Below are 25525 nucleotides of genomic sequence, written 5' to 3'. Positions count from 1 at the left end.
GCCAATCAATCTTAGTGCATTTTAAAGAATTGTTTCACTCAGTTCTATAAATTGAGGGCAGACCATTTCTTCGGAACAAACAAAAATCCCATTCACAAATACATCAACTCCCACACAGAGATTAACTTATCGAATTAATTCAGGAAAACGCAAAACATTCACAAACACTTTAGGCCAGAATCAGAAATGAAGCAGGACAAAATGCAACATAATAAACAAATAGAAAGCTATATATTTAAAAGGTGTCAACTATACAAGTATCTATCCATCCATCCATCCATCCATCCATCCATCCATCCATCCATCCATCCATCCATCAGCTCCTTTTACATTCATGAGCTGGAATTTGAATTGATAGGGCCTAATTTCTTAAATATAATGAAACATAACTATTAAATGTAAATATAACCTACATTTAATATGCATTTCTATAGGTGGCTTGTCAAACATTGATTATTATTCATTCATACTGAAACCTACAAATCTTCCAAACTACATTTGCAGCAGTTGCAGCAGACATGAATGTCTTTGAATTTCATTCTATTTTAATATTAATTTAACATTTTAAATGAAAATAAAATTTTTTTTTTGGTATTTCAGTTCAAATCCAAATCAAATTCAGGAATTAAAAAAGCTTCGAAATTCTAAAGGCATTCTAAATTCAGTTGTGAATGGCGCTCAAGCCTGCCGCCTACATACAGTCCCGTAGACAGATCCCTTTTCAAGCAGACAGACAGACGGCTCCCACTCTCTCCTCCTGCTGGATCATTCAGAAAGACCAGCCTCTGACCAGGGGATCATGAATGAAAGACTGCAGAGGATTTTTCTCTCTGAGCAAACACAGCAAGTGACATTTACGCACACACGCTCAACACACACACACACACAAATCCAACACAACATAACAACAAACTCCGGTGCTACGCGTAAAACATCATCACACACAGCCCTTATGTGCAACAAACAGTAAAAGAGAAGCCGCAAAGTGGGGAAGTCAGGGAAAATAGTTGGAGGAAAAAAGGGCAAAAACCTGCTTTATGTCTCTCTCTTTTCTCTCCTTGACTCTCGGAGAGCGAGGGAGACATGCCTTCTAAAAGTGAGCAAAGTAAACTTTCAAGAAGAAAGCATCAAGAACTCAACGCGTGGGAGAGAAAGACTCAATGTTATTTATATATTTCTGTTTATCTGTTTTCCTGTCATTTATTCAGAATGCAGCGTTTGAAACACCCCCTAGGATGAGAACGAAAGGAGAGGAAAGGAGATGGCAGCGGCACAGCTGCAGAAATTGTTCGGGGACTCATGATAACTGGAGAAAATATGCAATATAGAGAAAAATGGCGAGGTTATAATACATTTTTCTGTAGCCTTTTTCATCCCATCACATTTTATCTATCTATGTAGAAAAATGACTGCAGAACTCATCTAATATGTGTCTGATTTTACCTCACATCATTGACTATTACTGATGATATAATATCTGGCCATCTTGAGATTTTTTTGGGGGGACTTTTGGCTAGCTCTCTCTCTCTCTCTCTGTCTCTCTCTCTGCGTAGGTTTAATTTGTGGAGATTAAAGGACACATAGCAAGGAGCAGATGAGATCTGTTTTGTCCTGAAGCATATTTTCTCCCCTGGCTTACCGCCACCCCAGAACACATGACATAAAACCACTGATTTACTGCATCCAGCATTACCTGAGCTTGGCATCCTTCTCATCACAAAAAACAAAAAAACACACCCTGACAATTACAGAGACAAATCGCACAAAATGAAATCAGCATAAAGTCAGCCAGACATCTACTCTAGAGACAAACGTCAGTGAGAGCTGACAGTACATGAAATATTTGTGAATGTATAATTTTAACTACTGCATGTATTCCTTTACTTCAATATCAGAAAACTGCTCCAAAATAGTCCAAAGTGGAGTTTATAAACCAATAACATTGCTACCGTATTTTTGACGGTAAAGTTCTGGCAACCACAGCTGCCGGTTTTTTACCGTAAAAATCACGGTTTAATTTTTTACAGTGTGCACAAGTGTAAATCTGAAAAGCCCCATATTTTTTGTGATTTAAATTGGAGTTTAATTGAGAATACCTTTTAAATTACAATTTAATTCCCGAATCAGCATGAAAGTGCAATTAAAATCAACTGAAATTTATATAACTAATTTTTAACTAGAAAACCAAAGTTGGTCAAAACCAACTTTGAATGTTGGCTTGACACTGTTTCAAAATTTTGGGAACAAGACAGGCAGACATGGATGGATGGAGAGTAGGTTGATAGACTGATAGATAGACTGATAGATAGATAGATAGATAGATAGATAGATAGATAGATAGATAGATAGATAGATAGATAGATCTAGTCTTAAATTAATGTAGAGAGTTGTGAGAAAATGGGATGCGTGTCAGATCCGCGTTATGTGCGGCAGGTCTTAAAGTGACAGTAGCCCAATAAACCCGAAAATCTGATGAAAAGCTGAAGTGCAGAGTGATGTCAATTAAATTACTGATCCAAACTGGTGGAAGTGAGAGACTGTCTTGAACGCTTATATCTTCTAAATGCAAATTTTGTCATTGTTTTGGAGCACTAGTTATAGATAACAGTAAGGCTAACATACACATACTAAAAGCCAAAAAAACTTCATTTTTGATTTCATGGTGACTAAGGATAACCAAAGAACAAAGGAAAAAGAGAAATAACTTTTGTAGGTTTAATAAGGATTTATCAATATTTAATTAATAATTGACGCAGTGAAGACTGTGAAGTGTTTGATAACTTTATTCAGATTCTGTATATATATATATATATATATATACTACCTGTTAGTTAGGTGCGATTAATCGTGATTAATTACAGAAAAATGTGTGATTAATTATTTTATTATTTTTGAATCGATTGACAGCACTAAGACTTTGACTTTGAAAGCTCAACTTTGAAAGCAAGTTTTGAAAACCCTGCAGGATTGAATATAAATGCTATAAACAGTAGTACCTCAGGTGTCAACACCGTGTCTCTAATGCTTCACCACCAGTCGGCTTCATCTCAGCTGTTTATTGTAATGCTGTCTTACGCTTGTAGAATTGATGCATTGTTGACAGAATAGTTTCTATCGTTCTTTGATTTTTCTCAAGGGTAACCCAAACACAACAGGCAGCGTGGGTGGCTCGAGCACACTTACGATGTTCATAAGAGTGAGGAGGTACTTCTCCACATGCTGCTGTCCATGAAACTGCACCACAGAGTCGTCCACCCCCAGCAAAACCTCAATGTTGTAGACTCGTTCGGGGGACTGTCTGCGGGCTCGTCGGCTCTGGTTAATACTGCGTTCCACGCCCTGATACAGAGTCTCAAGTTCCAACAGTCCGCCCAGATCAGCACCTATATAAAATATAAAAAAATCAGAAATTGAACAGTTTTTTTATTGTAAACTGATACATCTTTACAGCAATGCACAGACTTTCTTTTCCTTTTAAGTGACATTGTTGAAGACATGAAAGGAAAAGCTGTTTTGTGCCGTAAGAAAGCTATCAAACCACTAGCCACTATATGTGAGGTCATTTCCTCGCCAGGCGGAGAGATGGAACATGGAGGAGAGAACACATTGAGGAAGATCTATCACCTTGTCTCCATCACCCAATCAGCTGGGGGCATCTTCTATGCTCCAATTATGTAACGTTTCCTAGGCAACCTGCTCATGGGTAAACCAACGCTCGGTGCAGACTAATATTAGCTCACCAGTCACTTTCTTATTGGATGATAATCCGAGAGTAAGAACAATATTCATCATCTTAATGCTGAGAGTCAGTAACATATTATTACAGGGCAACAGAGGCAAGAAAACAAGCACAGAAAATTCCCAATAAACCAAATGGAGAGGTGTTTGAGTGTTTTCTTTTCTTTGTTTCTTTTTTTCTTTTTCTTTGCTGTTTATTATGAAGGATTTTGTAGGGTTGTAAACTTCCTCTCACCAGCAGGTGTTCATTATATCACAGCCTGTGTCAGCAGATTTTCACCCAAAATTAGAAGAAAGCTTCTACAGTACAACAAAAGCAATTAAAATGCTCTTGGAGGCTCATGTCTTTTAATATGCAAAGAATATGAAAATTACAAAAGAAATCTGAAGTGATCCTTTTTTTATTATTATTCTATTAAAATTATAGTTTAATTAACAGTTTCTATTTTGTAGAAGTATCTGCACCAGGCTGATGTTATAGCATAGTCTGCTCAAAGCTGTGATGAACTGAAGGTGGGGGAGAAAAAGCCACCATGTTGTGCCTTGTTCAGCAGAAGTGAGAAGAAGAACAGATCCCTTCAGTATCAATCTTAGGACCTGTTAATACTAATTGAGAAGCGAATTAAAAAGTATTAAATATTTGCAAAAATTATTATTATTATTATTATTTTTACCAAACCTACTTACACTGAGTCCACACATCATTCTTCAAAAGTTTGGGGTCAGTAATTTTTTTTAAAGAAATTAATACATTTATTGATTAATTATTTTTATTATAAATGCCTTCTAAATTAATGCTGTTCATTTGACGTTCTATTAATCATGAAAAAACGTAACGGTTTCCACAAAAATATTAAGCATCACAGCTGTTTTCAACATTGATAATAATAAGAAATGTTTCTTGAGCACAAAATCAGCATATTGGAATGATTTCTGAAGGATCATGTGATCTAGTTTCATGTTGTTGTGCACCATAAAAGCCACACTGTTTTAGTATGAAAGCTTCTGCAAAGTACATAAATGGAACATAATGCAATATTCAATATATATATATATATATATATATATATATATATATATATATATATATATATATATATATATATATATATATGTATATTATTTTTTTATATATATTTTTTTACTTTCATCATTATGGAAAAAATCTGTTTCTTTGGGAACAGAAGGAAAAACGTAAACGTTTTCAGTTTCATTCCGTGATCCTCCAAAACTTGACCCATCACCTTGTCTGTCAAATACACACAGCTCCGTTCTGATCTCATGAGAGAACATTCACATTCAGGCTGAGGAGTCCTCGCCCTTATCAGGACACAAAGCTACTTTGTCTTTCAACCTTTGAAAATGTCAAGAGAACCTATAAGGGAGAGAAAGATGGAAGGAACACAAGAAGGAGAGAGGGAAAGGGTGCTCAGACTGGTAGGACATTTGAAAAGATTTATATCATGTACAGTTGTGGTTCTGTTTGGCGATGTTAGGGAAAGTTTGACTGAGTTTGTGAGCAGTGAGTGTGTTTTAGTCACAGATGTACATTCACAGAACGTTGCTCCAGAATCACAGTGTCATCTTATGAACCTAAAGTACTGAACTCACAGTAGCTCGTTTCACTTCAACTCAAAGCATCACATGCTCATCTCTATGAGTGACAGATTTATGGGTCGCCGGGCCACCAAACTGCAAAAGCACTGAGACAGAACGAGAGTTTGGTACATCTAGACGTGCCCGCTGACACATGCACACAGAAATGCACACAAATACTGTATGAATACACTTCCAAGCACAAACATTTGCAATTTTGTTTTGTATGGAGGTAAAAGTGTTGCAAAACTTGAGAGCTTGGAGATTTGAATCTGAGCACATGTACAATAAATATTGATCTTAAATAAACATCTTAAAGGTCCCATTGCATGGATTATTTTATTATTTTAGAATGTGTCCTGGGGTGCCCTTATAATGTTAGTATGTTTTTTAGATCAAAAGTTGTTATAATTTAGAAATAAAAGGCATATTTCCTTGCCTGATTTTAGCCTCTGATTTGAACGCTCTGTTTGAAGGGGCGTGTCTGCTGTGAGACTTCAGTGTAAACGCCCACTGCTGTGATTGGCTGACATGCTTGCATATGAAATATCTAGCATTACATGTGGAACTCTCTCGAAAACTTTTACTATTACAGCTATTATACGTTTTTACTATTACAGCTATCGGGATTAAAGAATCTTGAGAAGTTTTTTAAGTATTTAGATCTATTCCCATCACATAAAAGGTTGCAGTGATGAGCATTAAGCAGATGACAGCCTGTTGATCACGTGAATGAAGATCTTATCATTGCAATGCAGTTTCTGCACTCTCACTAATGATTTCACCAATGCAAACATGAGGTAAATACAGTAAGAGCTTCGTTGTGCAGCGTAACAGCGTCATTGATTTCATAACTAGTTTTGGCAAGTGTCCAGATAAACTCGCGCTGTGTGATTGACAGCTTGGGCGATTTGGAAAGGGATTGTTCTTTGATCGCTTTCTGTATATATATATTAATCACAGTTTAAGTAAGATTATTTTCATCCTACTAAGAGAAACGACGTGAAGTTGATCGTTTAGTCACTGGCTTGATTTACTGATGCATAAACAGTATTGAACGACTTTGAGAGAAAGATTATCTGTCTGAACTTGAACAATTACACATCAGAAATTCACATAACCCACTGGTTCTTCAGAGGTTCGGATGAAGGAACTAAAAAAATACTTTTGTGTTCATTTGTACATCCAAACACTGAGCAACTGCCATGCTTCGCTCGTTTGCAAGCCATGATGTCTCTTGAGGAAAAACCAATATCGTGCTCGCGCAGCTCATTTTCTCATGGGCGGGCCAAATTCTTTTTGCGGGCAAAGAAGAGAAAGGGGAGGTGACCTTTCCCCTTATGACGACATAAGGGGAAGATTTCTAGATTCGCCCGTCTGAGCTTTCATTTTCTCAAAAATACCCAGGGCTTGGTAGGCCATAGGCAGGCTAGGGAAACTCATATTAAGGTTAAAAAACCTCATAAAGTGAAATTTTCATGCAATGGGACCTTTAAATCTGGTATAGCAGATTTCAATATTCAAAGCAACTTTTGTAATAATATAAATAATATAGAATATAGAAAAGTTTTTGGGGAAGACCTGACCTGTTGAAAAGAGATGGTATTCATCCCTCCTGGGATGGTGCTGCTCTTCTCTCTAGTAATATGGCACATAGTCTTAGAGCTCAAACATGAACTGGGGCTCAGGTCAGGAAGCAGACAGACTGACTAAACCGACCTTCTGCTAGCTGTCTCACGTCACCAAGGTCAGATAAATCCCATCACATAGAGCCTCTTTCACCTAGATATCATCATACAGAGACTGTGTCTTTTCCCCGAATTAGGAAATACAAAAAACTTCCAAACCCATCTAAGGGTACAAATTTAATTGATGTTCAACAAATAAAAAAACAGATCCCTTACTTCAAAAGCACTTATTGTTAATGACATGATTACAAACTGTGTGTGATGTGCTGTGTTTGACAGAAACCTGGCTAAAACCAAACGATTACATGACTTTAAATGAGTCCACCCCACAAGATTATGGTTATAAACCGCTGTAATTTTTTATAATATTTTCTGAATTACTAAGAAGTCTAATTTCAAATATAATTCTTTTGAACTGTTGGTGCTTAATGTAACAATATATAGTGTAAATGATAAATCACGTTTGAGATTTGTGCTGGCTACTGTATACAGGCCACCAGGGCACCATACAGACTTTATCAAAGAATTTGCTGGTACTTAGAAGTTAGTACTGGCTGCAGATAAAGTCCTAATTGTTGGTGATTTTAATATACATATAGATAACGAAAAAGATGCATTGGGATTGGCATTTAAAGACATTCTTAACACTTTCGGAGTTAGACAACACGTGTTAGGACCTACCAGTAGCGCGGGAAGGTCCTCGTCATAGCATCAGCACCCCCTGGTGGGGGGCTGTGGACTAACATAATATTGTACTTAAAAACGTGAAATAAAGTGGGCATCAATGGACAGCGTTAACTAACGCTCTTATGCCTAATGTAGTGAGTGTTCAAGCTACGGAGAAAATTAAATAAAGTTTGAATTTGTCATGCTTTGTTCCGATCAGAGCATGTGAGCGGAGAACGTATTTCTGAATATTCCGCTCCGCTCGCTCATTCCGCTCAGGGTCGCTCGCTGAATGGCCTGCTGGTACCAAAATATGTGGAATAAGGGCTGCCTCTGACTAAAGTTTTTTTCTAGTCGACTAGTAGTTGTTCAGTTAAGCCATTAGTGAAAAATAGCCCCTTTATATTAATTTAATTACTTAAATAGGCTATACACAGGATAATGAGCGTTTACGTAATATAGCCTTACTCAAGCGCATGACCGCACACATAAAGCTTGCCACAAAGAACCGGCAAAAGTAATGATTATGAATGTGTCAAAAATAGCAAGGAGAGATTTAATTGTTTATTAATAAACTGGTGTTTTCTGCGTCGCTGCAAAGATGAAGTTGACGATGCGGACTTGCCATGAACGCCAGAGAGAAATGCACATTTCATATGGATTACATAATCAGAGAGTAGCCTATTTCTTTTCGTTTTGAATAGTTTTGTTAAAAAGTAGACATTTCAAGCTTTCTATAATAGATAGCCTATATTCTATTACTCGGCACAAGCTGAGTTTCGGCGCCCTCCAGTTCACGTGCAATGCAAGTGATCATGCCGACAATTACATTGTCTGCTATATGTTTGCTTCTTATTTAATAAATACAGGCAATTGGTTGATAAAACATTGATCAAAATTAAGATACAATTTATACAAAACGAAAATCTTTTAAAAAAGAGTCTTTCTACAAAACTAAACTCAATGAAGTGGTCAAAATCATGTCTTTCCCACTCCATGTCTCCAGACATATTGTGCATCTCATGATGTAGGCTATCATATCTTTCTCATGCTGCATGCTCACTTTCATAATCAACAATGATTAAATTAATAAATGATATTAGCCTATAATATTTAAACATAAATATGAAACTAAATATGTTTTCTTTAATGGCTACAACACGTATACAGTACAGAGAAATTTCATGTCTTGTCGTCAGCCACAACATAATAATGTCACATATTTTCCAAACCAGCACTTAGCCCCCCTCGCATGAAACAGCTTCCAGTGCACCTGGGACCTACTCTTTGTTGTAATCATACTCTAGATCAAATATTATCGAATGGAATCAAAGTTGATGCCGTTGAAATTCTGCAGCAGAGCGATGACATCTCAGATCATTATCTAGTCTTGTGTAAACTTCATTTAGCCAAGGCTGCAAAGCCAACTCCGTGTTACAAATATGTTAGACCTATCACTTCTGCCACTAAAGATTGCTTTATTAATAATCTTCCTGATCAGTTTCATCATCTCAGCATCCCAGATAGCTTAGAGCAGGGTTCACCAATCTCGGTCCTGGAGGGCCGCTGTCCTGCAGAGTTTAGCTCCAATCCCAATTAAACACACCTGAACCAGCTAATCAAGGTCTCACTAGGCATACTAGAAACTTTCAAACAGGTGTGTTGGAGCTGGTTGGAGCTAAACTCTGCAGGACAGCGGCCCTCCAGGACCGAGATCGGTGAACCCTGGCTTAGAGGAACTCAATATTGCGACAGAAACTTTTAACTCTCTCTTTTCCAGCACTTTAGACACAGTTGCTCCGTTGCGCTTAAAGAAAATTAAAGAAAATAGTCCAACACAGTGGTATAACCAAGCATGCCGCACAAGCCCTGAAAAGTGAAGCCAAAACGTCTCGATCGCCCCCCGGTGACTGGTCCTAGTATAGGTCATAAGCCCCGCCTCCCCGTGTTATTCAACGGGACGTGAGACCAACCAGTCCCTCCAGAAAAACGCGATTATGCGATCGCATGATTCAATGCATAATCAGCCAAAGTCTGCATATTTATGCGGGGGACGCATTTTTTCAAATATACCACACTTTCGCCGCATAAATTGCAGATTTTCGCGCGCAAAATATGCGGGCTTGCATGATTTCATAATCCCCGCATTTTCGTTGCAAAAAGTCACATATATCTTAGCAGAAAGTTGAAAAATGTTGCGTTTACTTCACACAAGCGCAGCCATTTCCCCTGTTGCCATGGGAACTTTATGAAGTGACGTAATTACGTGACATCATTGAAAAGCTGCAAACCCCGCGGTGCCGATGAAACCAATAATATCTCCAATAATATCTGTCTGCAGAACCGCAGAGCCACAGTTTTACCCCGCGCATGCGCAGTTTCAGGTTGTAATTCAAGCCCTATAAATAGTAATTTATATGCAAAATTGTCGCTATGCCCGTGTTGTATTCTCCGAGGCAAGAGTAATGCTGCTGCTTCTTCAAAAAACAACAATAAAACAGTCATTTTCTGTTACATTAACCCATACAATTTGTATTATGCATTTCCTGAACATGTACTTGCTAATCAAACACGTTATATGAACAAACTACTAAATCTATAATACACAATCAGTCTTTCGACCTTTTACTATTGTGTCAATTGATGTTGATATGCGCGAGGGAGAGAGCAATACAGCATATTGTTTGAAGGTGGTGAGAGTGTGCGCGTGCAGCCGGGGCGCTCTCTCTCTCTCTGCTTGTTCTTTTATGCGCCCTGTGTCCACTGATCTAAATAATTAGTTGTTACGACGACTTGTTTGTTCCCTCGTTTTAATAAATCGTGGACACGAACTAATTCCCTCCCTCATTTTGATTTAATGAATTACATGGCCACAATATAGTAAAACGAGGGAACAAAATAGTATAACCTCAGCAGGTTATACTATTTTGTTCCCTCGTTTTACTATATTATTAATTTGTGGCCACGAAACAATATTCACCTGAATATTCACAAATTCACAAAAATATAGGTCTTTTTTAATATATTTGTTGGGGGAATCACTTTTTTTTCTCTTTCATCAAACCGCAGTTTTTGCAAGTTCCCGCAATTTCATCGCATAAAATTGCATAAATATCCCGCATATTCCATTGCATTTTTTAAGAAAACGTGCCGCATAATCAAGGATTTTTGCCCGCAACAATCACAAAAAAACTTTTCTGGAGGGACTGACCAACTAAACAATTAAATTACACTTCAAATATCTTTTTTCCAAAGGTGGTTTCTTTCATTTGCTGTCGTTTTTATCACGCTGTAAGTTCAAGTGTCTGTTTCAAAAATAAGTTGTTTTTTAGTTAGTTACGTGATGCTATAAAAACGGTGGTGTAACGTCATTATTGACAGCTGTGATTGACAGGTTCTCAGAGCGAAGTAGTCACTGAAGCACCAACGGAACATTTTTTTCGGGATCTTCGGAGGACTGAGGAGATTGTATTTACTTTATTTTAACAAGCCTCTTGTCGTACTGCAATCAGTTTTTAAAAAAGTGCACTCAGGGAGAGAGTGAGGGTTGATTTCGCAGCTTTACTTCCTGCTCACTACTGCGCAGGTCTGGTCCCGAGATCGCTACTGCACAGACTCAAGTTCCAAGATGTCAGCGCCATATCGGGACACTGGCGGCTTCAGTTCTCACCAATGGAAGAGAGCGAAGGGGCGTCGTCCATCTTTTTTTACAGTCTATGGGTACAACGAGCACACTCATGCCCTAAAGAGAGCAGCCAGAAAAATGGAGCGCAACTGGAACAAGACTAGAGGTATTTCACATTTCATGGAAAGAGAGCACGATTGCATTCAGAGAGGCCTTAAAAGCTGCTAGATCTGCTTATTTTTCAATCCTATTAGAAGAAAATAAACGAAACCCTAGGTATTTATTTGAAACAGTGGCTAAACTAACGAAAAATAAAGCTTCAAGCCCAGAAGTTTCCAAGCAGCACAGCAGTAATGACTTTATGAACTTCTTCACTTATAAGCTTGATAATATCAGGGAGAAAATTATAACTATGCAACCGTCTACTACAGTATCGCATCAGGGAGTGCATTGTAGTCTCCCTAAGGAAAATTTTGATTCATTCTTTGCTATAGGAGAGGAAGAATTTTCTAAACTCGTTAAATCATCTAAATCGACAACATGTACGTTAGATCCTATACTGACTAAGCTACTGAAAGAGATGCTTCCAGAGGTCATAGATCCTCTTCTTAATATCATTAATTCATCTTTGTCATTAGGATATGTACCAAAAACTTTTAAGCTGGCTATGATTAAACCGCTTGTTAAAACCACAACTTGATCCTACAGAATTAGTCAATTACAGGCCGAATCTACCTTTTCTGTCAAAGATACTAGAAAAGGCAGTATCTTCACAACTATGTTCCTTTTTAGAAAGGAATGATCCTGAAATGATCAGGATTTAGAACGTACCATAGTACTGAGACAGCTTTCATTAGAGTCACAAATGATTTGCTCTTATCATCCGATCGTGGTTGTATCTCTCTATTAGTGTTACTTGATCTTAGTGCTGCATTTGACACTATCGACCACAGCATTCTTTCAAATAGACTCGAAAATTATGTTGGCATTAGTGGAATTGCATTAGCATAGTTTAAATCATACTTATCTGACCGTTATCAGTTTGTAGCAGTAAATGAAGAGATGTCTTATCGATCAAAAGTTCAGTATGGTGTACCACAAGGCTCAGTACTAGGACCGTTGCTGTTCACTCTGTACATGCTACCCTTGGGAGATATCATTAGGAAGCATGGCATTAGTTTTCACTGTTATGCTGATGATACGCAGCTCTATATTTCTTCACACCCTGACGAAACGCACCAATTCACAAAATTAACGGAATGCATAGCTGATATAAAAACTGGATGACTAGCAATTTCCTACTACTTCATTCTGAAAAAACAGAGATTCTAATTATTGGACAAAGGTACTTCCTCACGTAATAACCTAGAATACTGTCTAACACTTGATGGCTGCTCTGTCATGTCCTCGTCGTCGGTTAGAAACCTGGGTGTGCTCTTTGATACCAATCTTTCATTTGAAAGTCACGTCAAATGACCGACTGAAGAGGAACAGTAATATGGCCTCTCTAAATGACCTCTAAGTCACTTCACATTTGACCTCTGACATCATGTAAAAAAACATTCAGTAGTGCATTCCACTGCGTGTGTATGAGCGTTTTATAACACATAATATTGTCCCTTATGTAGCAAAAGCACAATAACGTTCTGTGTGCAAACAGCTTACGCATTGGCGGTGCGCCGGTGATGTCAGACAATGTTTTTAATTAGAGTGTGAGAAAGTGTGTACATGCAGCAGATGTACAAGTGAGCCTTTCTGTGTTCTTGAGGAAGGGTATCGCAACCTTAGGGAAATCTGATCCAGCCACACACATTTTCTAACAGCCAGTGTGAAACTAATGCTCTTTCTGCCTTTTAATCTTTAATGGTGTGTTGTAAAAGCCGAGATCAAATTAAGCCTTTAGAACCAAGCCATTTAGAGCTGGTAATGATATCAGTAACTAAATCATCTCCAGCGGTAATAAAGTATGCCATTTGATTAAGCTCTATATTAATGCCAACAATGCACTAATGTTTACTATGTGGTAAGTAAACCGGCAATGTTACTGTAGAGCAGAAGTCAGCAACCTTTTTGATATGAAGTGCCATTTTTAATCTATAATAGTAATCACATTGTCATATCACCTTCCCCATGTAATATAATACAATATACTATTTATAAGTATCTACTGTATATTTAAGTAATATCTAAACATGCCAATTTATTACTATATTATGATGATCTTGAAGACTGCACTTAAAGGGTCATGAAACTATAAACCAAATTTTCTGAGATTTTAACAGAGGTATGTGTGTTGAACACCACTGAAGACAATGTTAGCATCTGTTAGATTTAATAGTATGGGGAAAATGGTTCAATTTTAGTTTTTTTCCGCTATTTTTGTCTTCAGGGTTTAAAATCTTCATTGTGTTTACGTCACAGGCTGTGAGGTGGCAAAGCACTGTAGTACTTTGATGACTCATCGGTGTCTCATAATGAGAATCCAATGAGAAGGACTTTTCTATCCCTTCAGAGGTGTGTGTGTGTGTGTGTCTAAAATGTAACCCTGACCATTTTACTTGCCTTTTGTTAAATAAGCACTCGTTATAAAAATTTAGATACTTCGATAATACCTCAATTGTATGGAATGTATGCTTAATTTGTGCAAATTTCTATGTCACTGTCCATCTTTATTATGGGGGTTCAGGGGGTGCGTAGATCTAGACTATGTATGGAATGTTTGTTTTTTTTAAGCGGAAAATTTATTATTTTCAAATATATGCACTTAAAGTGTGTATATAAACAAATATATGTTTTATAATGACATTATAATTATACATGTACATTAATATATTTTAAATACAATTACGATTACTGTAGGCTAATATATGTAGCAGGGCATTCAGTTACTTTTGAAAGGACAAAAATAAGGTGTCAGTGTATTTCATTAGATTTTAAATTTGCTAGCTATAAAAAATCTAGCATTTCCTCACGTTTTACCACTGATTTTTAGTGACAGTCGATATGCATGGGCCACTGGCCAATGACAGTTATCCCGCCCTCCCCTGTCCCCAGCCGTGCCATACCACACCCACTCCCCTCCCTTCTTTTCTCAGCCATCCACGCCCAATTAAGTTGCATTTTTCAAAAAGATTGTGAGCTAGACTTCAGCTGAAAGAGGGGGGTTTCATGAACCTTTAAGACCGGAGAGTCATCTTGTGTATGATGTTGCGATAGATAGATAGATAGATAGATAGATAGATAGATAGATAGATAGATAGATAGATAGATAGATAGATAGATAGATAGATAGATAGATAGATAGATAGATAGATAGATAGATAGATAGATAGATAGATAGATAGATAGATAGATTTTTAATAGACAGTAGGCTTTGATTTATCAAATGTGGAATATTTAGTTTTTAGTGTTCCATAATCTTTATAGCTGACTGTCCTCAAAGTCAGACATGTACAAGCAACAGCAAAGCACCATGGGAGAAATGCTCCACTGGATTATATCAAGCCATCCAGCAATTCACACATTAAACTCTGGATATCTACACAGGGGAATGATTTCATAAGAGTGCCATAAGAGATCCTCTTATAAAATAGAAGAAAGAGGGAAAAAGACGGTGTTCAGCCTTTTTTGTCACTGCCAGATCTTAAAGATAAACAGAGAAATCCACCCACTCATGCCAAGATGGGAGGGGTCCTCCTCCACCACCTCCTCCTCAGCGTCTCTGCACCAGACGCCTGCTCTCTCTCAGGCCAGCCTTATATTCTTCATTTCCCCCACCCTCTATCAGTGGCAAGATATGTTTTCAGTTGAATGCTGGGAGATTGAGTTTGAGGCTGTTGTTTAAACACACAGAACACAAAATGTGTGCAAGACTGTGATTGGCTGGGTGTATAACGAAAAAAAGGACACATTTGAAATACCTACATGAATATGGTAACAAGGAATCTGAGTAGGCCTACTGTGGTTTTACAATAATAGAATCACTTTATCTTGATAGCTTTTTCACTCATATTATTTCTCTTTCATTCTCATTAATATTTTCTTTAAGTATACTTTCTTTCAGATCTGTCATAAAATTCATTTAAAAAAAAGTAAAAAGAAACACAAATATGACAGTTGATAACAAGCAGTAAGTCTATGGCACTGTACATTTAAATAGCATACTTGAATTGAATGAGAAACGTTAGAGGTCTATTCTCAATAATGGAGAAAAATCTGAGAAGCAGGAGACTTTCATCAAGCAAAAATCTCAATTTAATATCACTGCAATGTAGGAGAAACAATTGAGACAAGAGATTTCAAGTGATTTGTAAGTGCACACATTCATTGTAATCAGAGTATTGCTAAAGAATCAATACTGCTTACAGTAATATGAGGCTAAGCATATAGTAAGTGATCATATTTCATACTACAACTAATTTTGATACAATACTACAATTTCTAATTTAATATCTCTAAAGCACTCACACATGGCATCTGCTTAATAAAACAGCCATTTAAAGGGATAGTTGGTTCACAAAAATGAAATCTCTGTTTTATGTATTCACCCTCATGATGTTCTAACCCTTTTGACTTTATTCTATGGAACATAAAAGAAGATATTTTGAAGAATGTTGGTAACCAAACTTAACTTAACTTAACTGTCAGAAGAAAGAAAGTCATACAGGTTTGGACTGACATCATGGTGAATAAATGTGAATAAATAAACTGTGTCACTGTCCATGAATGTGGGCCGCAGAGGTCAGTGGATGAACCCCAGAACAGTGACAGATGAGTAGAAGCAACAGACAAGGCCACACTGACCTCCAAAGCTGTTGACATGGAAATAGTCTCACTCTCCTCACAGATACAACAGGAGGTTACAGGAATAGACAGCGCTGGGACTGTACAGGTGTCTCTTACAAACTTATTCTGGCTCACAGAGATCCTGGAAGTCAGCTGATCCTGTTATCAGCTGGAAATATGGCCAACATCAACAGCTGCTCTAAGAAACCTTTGCCTCAGAAACAAAAAAATTGTATTCTAGCAACCCATTTGCTCAAATCTTTGAGGTTTGATTATTGCAGTGTTAAAAGTGTAAAAAATCTTATTTTGACACTATTGCAGTGTAATCACCCATTTTAACTGGAATCTGTGTATGTCTTTTGTCCCTGACCTTTATCTCTATGGAAAAAAAACATTTCTCAAAGCTCTCTGCATTACAGCAAATATGTGCCATTAAAAGGGAAGCAAGATCAATGTCAGTGAAGAGAAGGTGAAAAATGGCACCAGTCATTAGCTGCGTTTCCATTGTCAGACCAAAAGCGGGCCTGCAAGTGCCTGCCAGGGCCAGTCGCGTTTCCACTGTCACTTCCGGGGCTTGATTGGGCCTCGTCGGGTCTTCCACGGGTTCAACAGGCAAGGCCAGCTCGGGCTTGAGGATTGGTTACAAACAAATGCAGAGTTTATCTAAGTCTGGAGAGTGCAGCGGCAAAAAATTAAATTCACCCAAAAATGTAAATCATCCCATGATTTACTCACCCTCAAGCCATCCTAGCTGTATATGACTATCTTCTTTCAGACTAACACAATCGGAGATATATTTAAAAATATCTTGGCTCTTCCAAGCTTTATAATGGGAATGAATGGGAGGTGAGATTTTGAAGCTCAAAAAAATGCACCCATCCATCATAAAAGTAATCCATACAGTACAGGTCAGTGCTTTTTAAGTTGTTTATTTTCAATATTATTGTAATTTTATGTGCTTTGAGACACGAGGTAGTTTAACGTCATCTCTTGTGACACTTTAGTTTGCTCCCTGCTGCACGCATATGTGTTTTGAAGGAGGCGTGGCTTTTGAGAGCGCTATGAAGGGAGGGTGTTGTGCTTTCAAAGCTACCTCGCTATTGCTAACCTCGCCGAAAATTGCCTTTCCTACCTTTAACATGTCCAAGCTCATCTTTACATGCTCGTTCAATAAAATCAGATACTGATTGCGACACTTTTTTTCACACACACTCTTTTTCACTTCATTTCACTTTTTTTTCAGCATTTTGATTCCAAGATGAGATTATTTCAGTTAGCTGCCACATACAGCCATCTCGACTGCAAAAAGATTGTAAAAAAAGATCTTGAGTAGAGAGGGGGTGGAGAAAAACAAAAGGTGTGAGACAATATGTATGCAAATGATCCCGGGTAGAAGTTCCCACAGGGAACGTGGATATATATCAGTTATGATTTATGGAAATTCATCAGGGAGTTATATACTTTAATTGAGGAAACCTATAGAAAAATTACAGGTCCTTTTCAAATAAGGATTTACATTTGTTTGCGTAAAATCTGCCTCTCCAATAAACACAGAGTATTTCGGCATAAATTAGAGACACAAAAAAAAAAAATTATGAACACATATCTAAAGCCAGAATTATGAAGTATAATTCGTCATAATAAATCATTCCACTGGCAGACACATTTATGAATCAAAATATACTCTACACAAAGAAAAACAGTTACTGTATGGTTTACCTGTTGATTGTATAATATTACTATTTTAACAATCATTTTGGAGTAAATTTGCCCCGTTCTATGCACATTTACACATGGGTCACCATGCAATACAACCATGCAATATTGTCCCTTCATGGTATCTGTGTTCTCTCTTGGTACCCATTGGCAAGCTCCATCATTAATCAATACACTCCGTCTGTAACACTATATTCCTCCAGAAGCAAAGTAACCCTTATTGTGTTTTCCAATTTTAATAAACTGCAATTTTAATGGGATTATCTGTGGCGGATTGCCGCACCAGAGCAGATGTCCAGTGCATGTCATTCCCATGGCACCGACTGAATAAATCTGGACTGCCATTTCTCAGAATCCTTGGAGAGAATTGGATTTTCAGGCACACTGTTTACTCTCATCTCTGATAACTGTGCCTTTTCGTGCATGCAACTGCAATGCAACTTACAGTATATGAATGCGACCTGAAACACAAAAGGGCCCTAAACAGCTGAGCAACTTTATTCTTATTCGCTAACCACACATAATTCAGTTTAACCTGCTGCTAAAAGCTTTAAAATAGTGCTGCGTTGTATTTAAATTAATTTTAGCACAAACACAGCACCTTTTTATGTAAATATGGCTTGTTATAGATTGTGCCTTATTATCTGATTAGCAAAATTTCTATAGATAATTGGTCACTAATACAGCATAGACAACATGTTCATTCTCAATAAATTCGAATAAAAAAGTGTGCATTAACAGCTGTCATAACTGATGATTATTAAAAATTATATGCAGAGAAAATGCCTCATATTACCCCATTTTTAAGCAATAAAATCCATAATAATCAGAAACAATATGCTAAAATGTGCATAGGGTACAACAAGGAACTGGATTTACCTTGTGGGTGTGCATTAGTGAAAGAACGCAGCACAGAGGGATATGCTATTCAATAGAGACCGGACAGTAATATTGTTTGGACAGAGTCAGCACTGAACATGTAACAAGGGGAAACAGACAGGGGAAATAGGGCTTATCTTTCTCTGATGAAATTCAATAACAGCCTTCAAAGAGGGTTATTTTTTCCGTTTCCAATTTGAACACGACACTGAGTGTTATTTAATTCTCCTCATTTCACTGCACAGGTAATGTCCACTAATCCAACGGTACACAGATCAGTGAGAGACAGAGAGAGAGAGTTTCACTTAAGACCTGTGATAAATTAATGATCAAGCCGTAACAGCATTAGACAATAAACAAATCAAATTACTTTGTCAAGAAAACTACCAGGCTGGTTCCTGACTGGCCCATGTCACTATAATACTGAGGTAGCATTGACCTCTCTCGTCTCTGTAACCTAGTTTGTAGCAGTCCAAAGGAAGAGTAGTGAATCATCACTCACTGTGATTCTAAAAAGCTTGTGCATGAGAGCAGCTATTACTTGTACTTTGTTATGATAAGGTTTACAACAAAGACAGGATTTCACTTGAAAAATTAGACAAAATCTCAAAAGTTGAGCTTACTTGTTTTATTGTTTTATCTTTGATGCATACTTCGAGGTCAGTAAGACCTTGATTTTGCAAGAAGTTAATATGTTTATTTATTAAGGATGCATTAAAGGCATAGTTCACCCAAAAATAAAAATACAAACTTTCATCATATACTCACCCTCATTTCGAAGAATGTCTGTTACCAAACAGTTTATGGGCCCCACTTCCATAGTATTTTTTTCCATACTATGGAAGCAAACAGAATTTCTACAAAAATACTAAGCCGTTTTCAACATTGATGATAACAATAAGAAAAGTTTCTTGAGCACCAAATCAGCATGTTAGAATGATTTCTGAAGGATCTTGTGACATTGAAGACTGGATTAATGATGCTGAAATTTCAGCATTGCAATCACAAAATAGTTCTTTATTTTAAATTGTAGTAACATTTTCCAAATATTACTGTTTTTACTCTATTTTTGATCAAATAAATGCAGCCTTGGTGAGGATAAGAATCTTCTTTTAAAAAGATTTTTAAAATCTTACCAACTCCTTTAATACACACACACACACACACTGAGTTTTCATGTTTTATGGGGACTTTCCATAATGATTGTTATACTGTACAAACAGTATATTCTATCCCCTAACCCTAAAGGCCGGGACACACCAAGCCGACGTCAAAGAACTAGCGCCGACGAAAGCCAACTGTGTTGTTTCCTCTCTGTGTTGCCCTAAATGATAACAACCTTCTATCAGTACCGTCTTGATTTCTTTGCTCACTTTCATCACTTTCGCTTTTATTATCGTGCACTGACCTGAGCTGAACAGCCAATCATAGTTCTCTCTCACTGATGACCAGACGCCGATTCAACATGCCGAATTGGCCCAAAAAACCCGAACAAACACACTATTACATAACCTCTCCATTTCCATTTCTACTTCAGGTATTAAGACCTCATTATATGTACTTCAAACACAGTTCTCTATTATGAGAGAATAATCTTACAGTCCCCATGTCAATAGAATTAGGAACCTTTAAATGGCAATTTCCCTCGTCTCACAAAGCACAGTCAGGTCAAGCACTACAGCAGTTTGCTAAGGTCTACATGAAGTGTATGCCCCAAATGAGTTCATTAGACACAGCACAACAAAAGCAGCAATGCAGCAAAGTGCAGCAGACGGTGACAGCAAACACACGGCCTTGCGCGTTTGTTCTGACAATACAGAGTGTTTCCTCTCTTGCCACACAAACTATGCAATTAAACCAGCCACGTAGCGAGCATGTGCTAATTCAAGCTCTAAAGCTCCAACCCAGAAGCCAAAGCGCATAGCCCTAGGAACGTCAAGTAATGAGATAGCTTCCTTTTCCCCTGCTATTCTTGACAGAATGGTACGGACAGCAAGGGAAGGGTGTAAAGAAAGAGGAGGCTGGGGGAAAAAAGATTCTGCTCTCTCTTCTCCTTTTCCCTCACCCTCTCGCTCCTCTTGTTCTGAAGGCACTGGCCCGCCATTCTCTATCCAATTTTAATGAAGTGGGTCTCACTACGATGCTGGTGAAAATTGCCTTTTGGTCTCTGCATGTGAACGTGTGTGTGTGTGTGTGAGAGAGAGGGAGAGAGAGAGAGAGAGAGAGAGAGAGAGAGTGAGTGAGTGAGTGAGTGAGTGAGTGTGTGTGAGAGAGAGAGAGAGAGAGAGAGAGAGAGAGAGGCTACATGCTCATGGCATCATCAAGAAATACAAACGCTCACATGACATTCCTGACAGCAGACACTGAACTAATTCAAAACACACAATGTAGATCAACGAGGCTTGACACGGGTTGGGAACTGTGAACTGGTTCGTATGCAGAACCAGTTCTATGTTAATAATAAAAAAATTATAATAAAAAAAAAAAATCAAGAATTGACTACTTACCCAGCTAACAGGGAACATTCTCAGAATGTTCTGAAAAGGTTCTCTCAAAGTTATGAACAAACATTAATCCAGTAACTTCAATAGAATGCTCATTCAGAGTTATCTGGTCTTTAATTATGTTCTCACTTTTTTTTTAAGCACTTTTTTTAGAGAACATTCGAAATTAACGTTCCCATAATGTTTGCATTACCCCTATGTGGGTTTGAGCAATAACACGCCATTTTTGTGTGTATCCCTTTAAATGCAAATGAACTGCTGCTTCTGGCCCCCTTTCCAGAGGAGGGTGGAGCCTTTACAACTTTAGCAGTGGGTGCATTTTTCCATTATAGGCTGGTTGTTTACATACACTTGACACACGTGTTCAAACACCTTATAAAAGTGAATTTTGCATAATAGGTCCCCTTTAAATGATTTTAGTTACTGACTGGTTGGTCATATAACAATGTGTAGTTTAAGATACACATTATGCATTTTGTCAGCAGTATTTTATAATAAATGAATATAATATTAATAAAAATTATTTGTTTGATATAATTAAGGCTAATTATTGCATTGCATTAAAAAAATTAAACGTTTTAAAAAAGATTTTTTTTGCAGGTGAAATTATATATATATATATATATATATATATATATATATATATATATATTATTTTTTTTATTATTATTATTATTTATTTTTTATTTTTTTTACAAATATTTATTTATAAAAGTACTCGAAGAATTGTTAATGGAACCACTATTTTAGTCATGATACCCGGAAATTTTGGAAATCCATACAATACATGTAAAATATAGGCCTATGTTGTATAAATAACTATTCCCAAAACCACAGTAAAAACAACTGAACACAAAGTTATAAATTACATTTTGAACATTTTCCTATACATTTCATTAGGGCTGCACATTAAACAAGCACAGAGACACACACGTATAGAAGAGGACATTGTGACCATCTCGCTAGTGATACTGCTTAAAAATTGATGCCATCATTTTCTCTCATTAATAATGACAGGGTTACTGATTGGTCTGCAAACAGCTGCAGTGTGTGCGTGTGTGATGAGAGAGAATCTGTAGGCCAAATGTACATCATTCAACAGGAATAACGATGCACTGGGTCACTGTGAAGAAAAGGTGACACTGACTGAAAGAGCAAGAGAAATGGTGAGGTAGTGGGTGAGGAAAAACAGAGCAAAGAAAACACACATTTGTGTTGACTGTGAGCTAGTCTTTTACATTGATTCACAGCGGCTGTAACTCTAGCTTTGTGTTAGGAAGGTTTACTCACCATAGCCACCAGTGTGAAAGCCAACACAAGTCACACAAACACCATTCAACACTGTCAACATCCACACCTAGCAGTTGTAACCAATGCTAATGGATTCGACACCATGCCTTGGGTGAAACTGTGCTGTGATTACAGACATGAAAACTAGACCTCTTAAAATAACACTGTGACTTGCACTGAAGTGTTGATGGCTCTCTGATTTTCACAGCTGGTAATCTCATATGTTCATTAAAAATAACCTGTGCTGTGCACTGAAAAAAACCACAAGCAACTCTGACAGCTGCTACATGGGACGACTGATTTGATAAAGGGGCAAAAAAGCATCTTGAGCAAAACATGTATCTTGTGCTGTCTAAATGAATACATCACTTATGTCTTAAGCACCTTGCTTTGTAAAGGCCTTTATCGCATAAATTATGGTAATGCAAAACCGCAAATACACTGTCCATACGCTCAATTTGAATATACTCGAAATTCCAGGTGTAAATTATGCTTTTACCTGAGCTGATTTACAATAATAATAATAAAAAAAACAGAAGGCCACTTGTTCATCCACTTAAAATGCACATCTACTGTAAGAAACTACTACTAAGAAACAAACAATGTCCAGTCAGATGTGGTGGATGCCTCAAGCTTAAAAATCTTGGCTCCTAACACAAAGCTTCCATATTTGAGCCTAGTTGATCCTAACCCCGCTTATATTTCAGAGATAGGTGGATTTTCTAGTTATTTCTATATTTATATTCTAAAAATGTCACCTAATCAAAATACCACAATATAAAAATAGTCATTTTACTACCTTTAGGTACTTTTAGAGGACACCAGGGTAGGGCAAAATTCAGAACTAAAGAATGGGCTTCAGTTTAATTAATGAGTTAGAATTTGAATTGGAATGACAGGAGGAGAAATACAAATTTTAAAGAAATTCAACACAGGCAGTGAAAAGAAATCTTCCACTCTGGTCCATAAAAGTTAATTTATTAAATAAAATGCAAATTATAAAGTAATAAAACTTTCAAACAAAATCCTGAGAAACTTTTAAATTACATTTTATTTCTACTTCCTTCTTAAAACTGGAACTGCAATTCTGCATTATCTTTGTAACCTCAGTTCAAACTCAGAAATTGATTGAGGGGCAGTTTACGACACCGTTTTCAACTAAAAACTTAAAAATGTATATGCGTTTTGGCCGTTCATTTACATGACAACGGCATTTTGGGGGCCTGAAAACGTGCATGTTTTTTTAAAATGATAACATTATCCGTGTAATGAAAATTTGTTTAAAAAAAACAACAAAAAACCAGTGACGTCATGCACATGCTTATTACATGTTCAGTCTATAGGCGCGTAGTGTTTCTTCACAAAGTGACATCGCCAACTACTGGCCTGGCATAAAACAGCATAATACAGCGTTTTTAGTCATTTTTGTGGATCTGTGTGAACAGGATCGTTTTGAGAATGTCTGTACACAAAAAAAGCAAAGAAAATGTTTTGTTTGTTTGTTTTTTTAGAGGCTCTTAAATGCAGTAAATCGACAAACTATTTTGCCTGTATACTTGCTTTCAAAAAAAGCCAAAATGATTATAAAGTAATTAGCAAAGCTGCAAGCATGTCCACTTGGCTAAGTAGAAATCATTTAGCTAACTGTGTTAAGCCAATGGTTTCACTCGACAAGCCACTGCCAAACATTTGGGTGGCATGTAGTGAATGCAGTAGAAGTGCTTCAATTACCATTGGGCTAATATTGCTGTAGCAGACAGAGCCCAGGCGGCTCTGAGCTAGCTTGGCTGCTGAGGGGGGTGATTTATTGTTGCTTGCGTGTTTGAGACAGCGAGGAAGGGAGGTAATCAGCATGGAGCTGCAGTTTAATGCTGTTTCAGGGTCATGGTGCACTTTGCACTCAACTCTTGCATTAAATATGCTCTTGTTCCTCCATCACGTACTGTCTCTTTGTCCTCCATAAGAGTTGTTAACACTAAAATGTGTTGGAAGTTACAAAGTAAAGACCATTTGCAAAGATCACACTAGTCATAACCATGGCAGTGGAGTGGTGCCTGAAAGCACTGACACCAAAAGGTTATGACGGGGGGGCAAAAAGTTTGTGGGTTTGTTTAGAAAGTTTGCGAGTCCCTGGACGAAACATTGCAATGCCATCTTACATCTTACACACCTGCTAATACCCTGTATGCAAAGAAGACTTTCAAATTGTGGCACGAAAACTGCCCTTGTTACCCCTGTATATGATCCATTCACAAGAGACCGGAACTGCCTTTTTTCTTTTGAGTGACGGCGTTAAATGGAAATGATCTTATTAGCAACACTGTAATGTGTTCCGAAGATCCCCGATGGTGAATTTGAATTGACTGTTGGCATCAATATTTCATTTATTCAAATGTTTCTCCAAGTCACCTTTCACATGCACAGGCACCTCTCTTATCTGTCTGTTTGCTGACACTCACAGGACATGAGCAGGTGATTCTTGCACACAAACTAATTGCACTTATAGACCAAGTGAGACCGTACAGCTTAATCAATCTACCTTAATTTTAAGTTGACCTACAACTCTTAAATTTAAGACGGGTTCAGCATTGATGCCAGGGTGTACAGCTAACACAAAAGACCCAATATGACTGTAATATTATTTTATACATGTTAACGTTATTATTTTAAACTAAAAGCACTTCCTAATACCTCATTTTGTTTACACCCTCCACCTGTGTCCTTGTTTACAGTGTTCCAGACCAAAGTATAAGAGTGTTGCAGGATTTTCTTTGTCCATGCCCTTTTATATGCAGCATCAAAACCTCATCCGAATAGCCTAAAGGAAATGTCTGTTGACATCCCCCACATTATGTTCACAAGCACAGACACAAACACATAGCTGAGGTAATTTCTACTCCTCTCAGAACATCAGGTAAACTGCACTTGGCAGTGTTAAGACAACACGTGGTTTAGAAAGAGGCCGTGTGAGTGAGACTTTTATTTATTTGCCAAATCGTTGTTTTTTATAAAAGATATGCCTTGGTTAGGCATATCTG

General features: G+C 37.4%; 1 protein-coding gene across 4 annotated transcripts in view; it reads right to left on the bottom strand.

The window, feature by feature from the left end:
- LOC311094363 (A disintegrin and metalloproteinase with thrombospondin motifs 2) overlaps positions 1-25525 on the bottom strand; it is a 157095-nt gene that overhangs the window by 39803 nt on the left and 91767 nt on the right. For all 4 annotated transcript variants that reach the window (XM_084132297.1, XM_084132294.1, XM_084132296.1 and 1 more), the window contains exon 4: positions 3184-3383. In XM_084132297.1, the coding sequence (XP_083988423.1) occupies positions 3184-3383 (200 nt within the window). The remainder of the gene's footprint in view (positions 1-3183; positions 3384-25525) is intronic.

Source organism: Abramis brama (genome assembly GCF_963993115.1).
Source record: "Abramis brama genome assembly, chromosome: 13".
In the NCBI taxonomy this organism is placed as follows: Eukaryota; Metazoa; Chordata; class Actinopteri; order Cypriniformes; family Leuciscidae; genus Abramis; species Abramis brama.
Note: the sequence above shows the minus strand (reverse complement) of the source record. Positions and strands in the feature narration are given on the sequence as shown.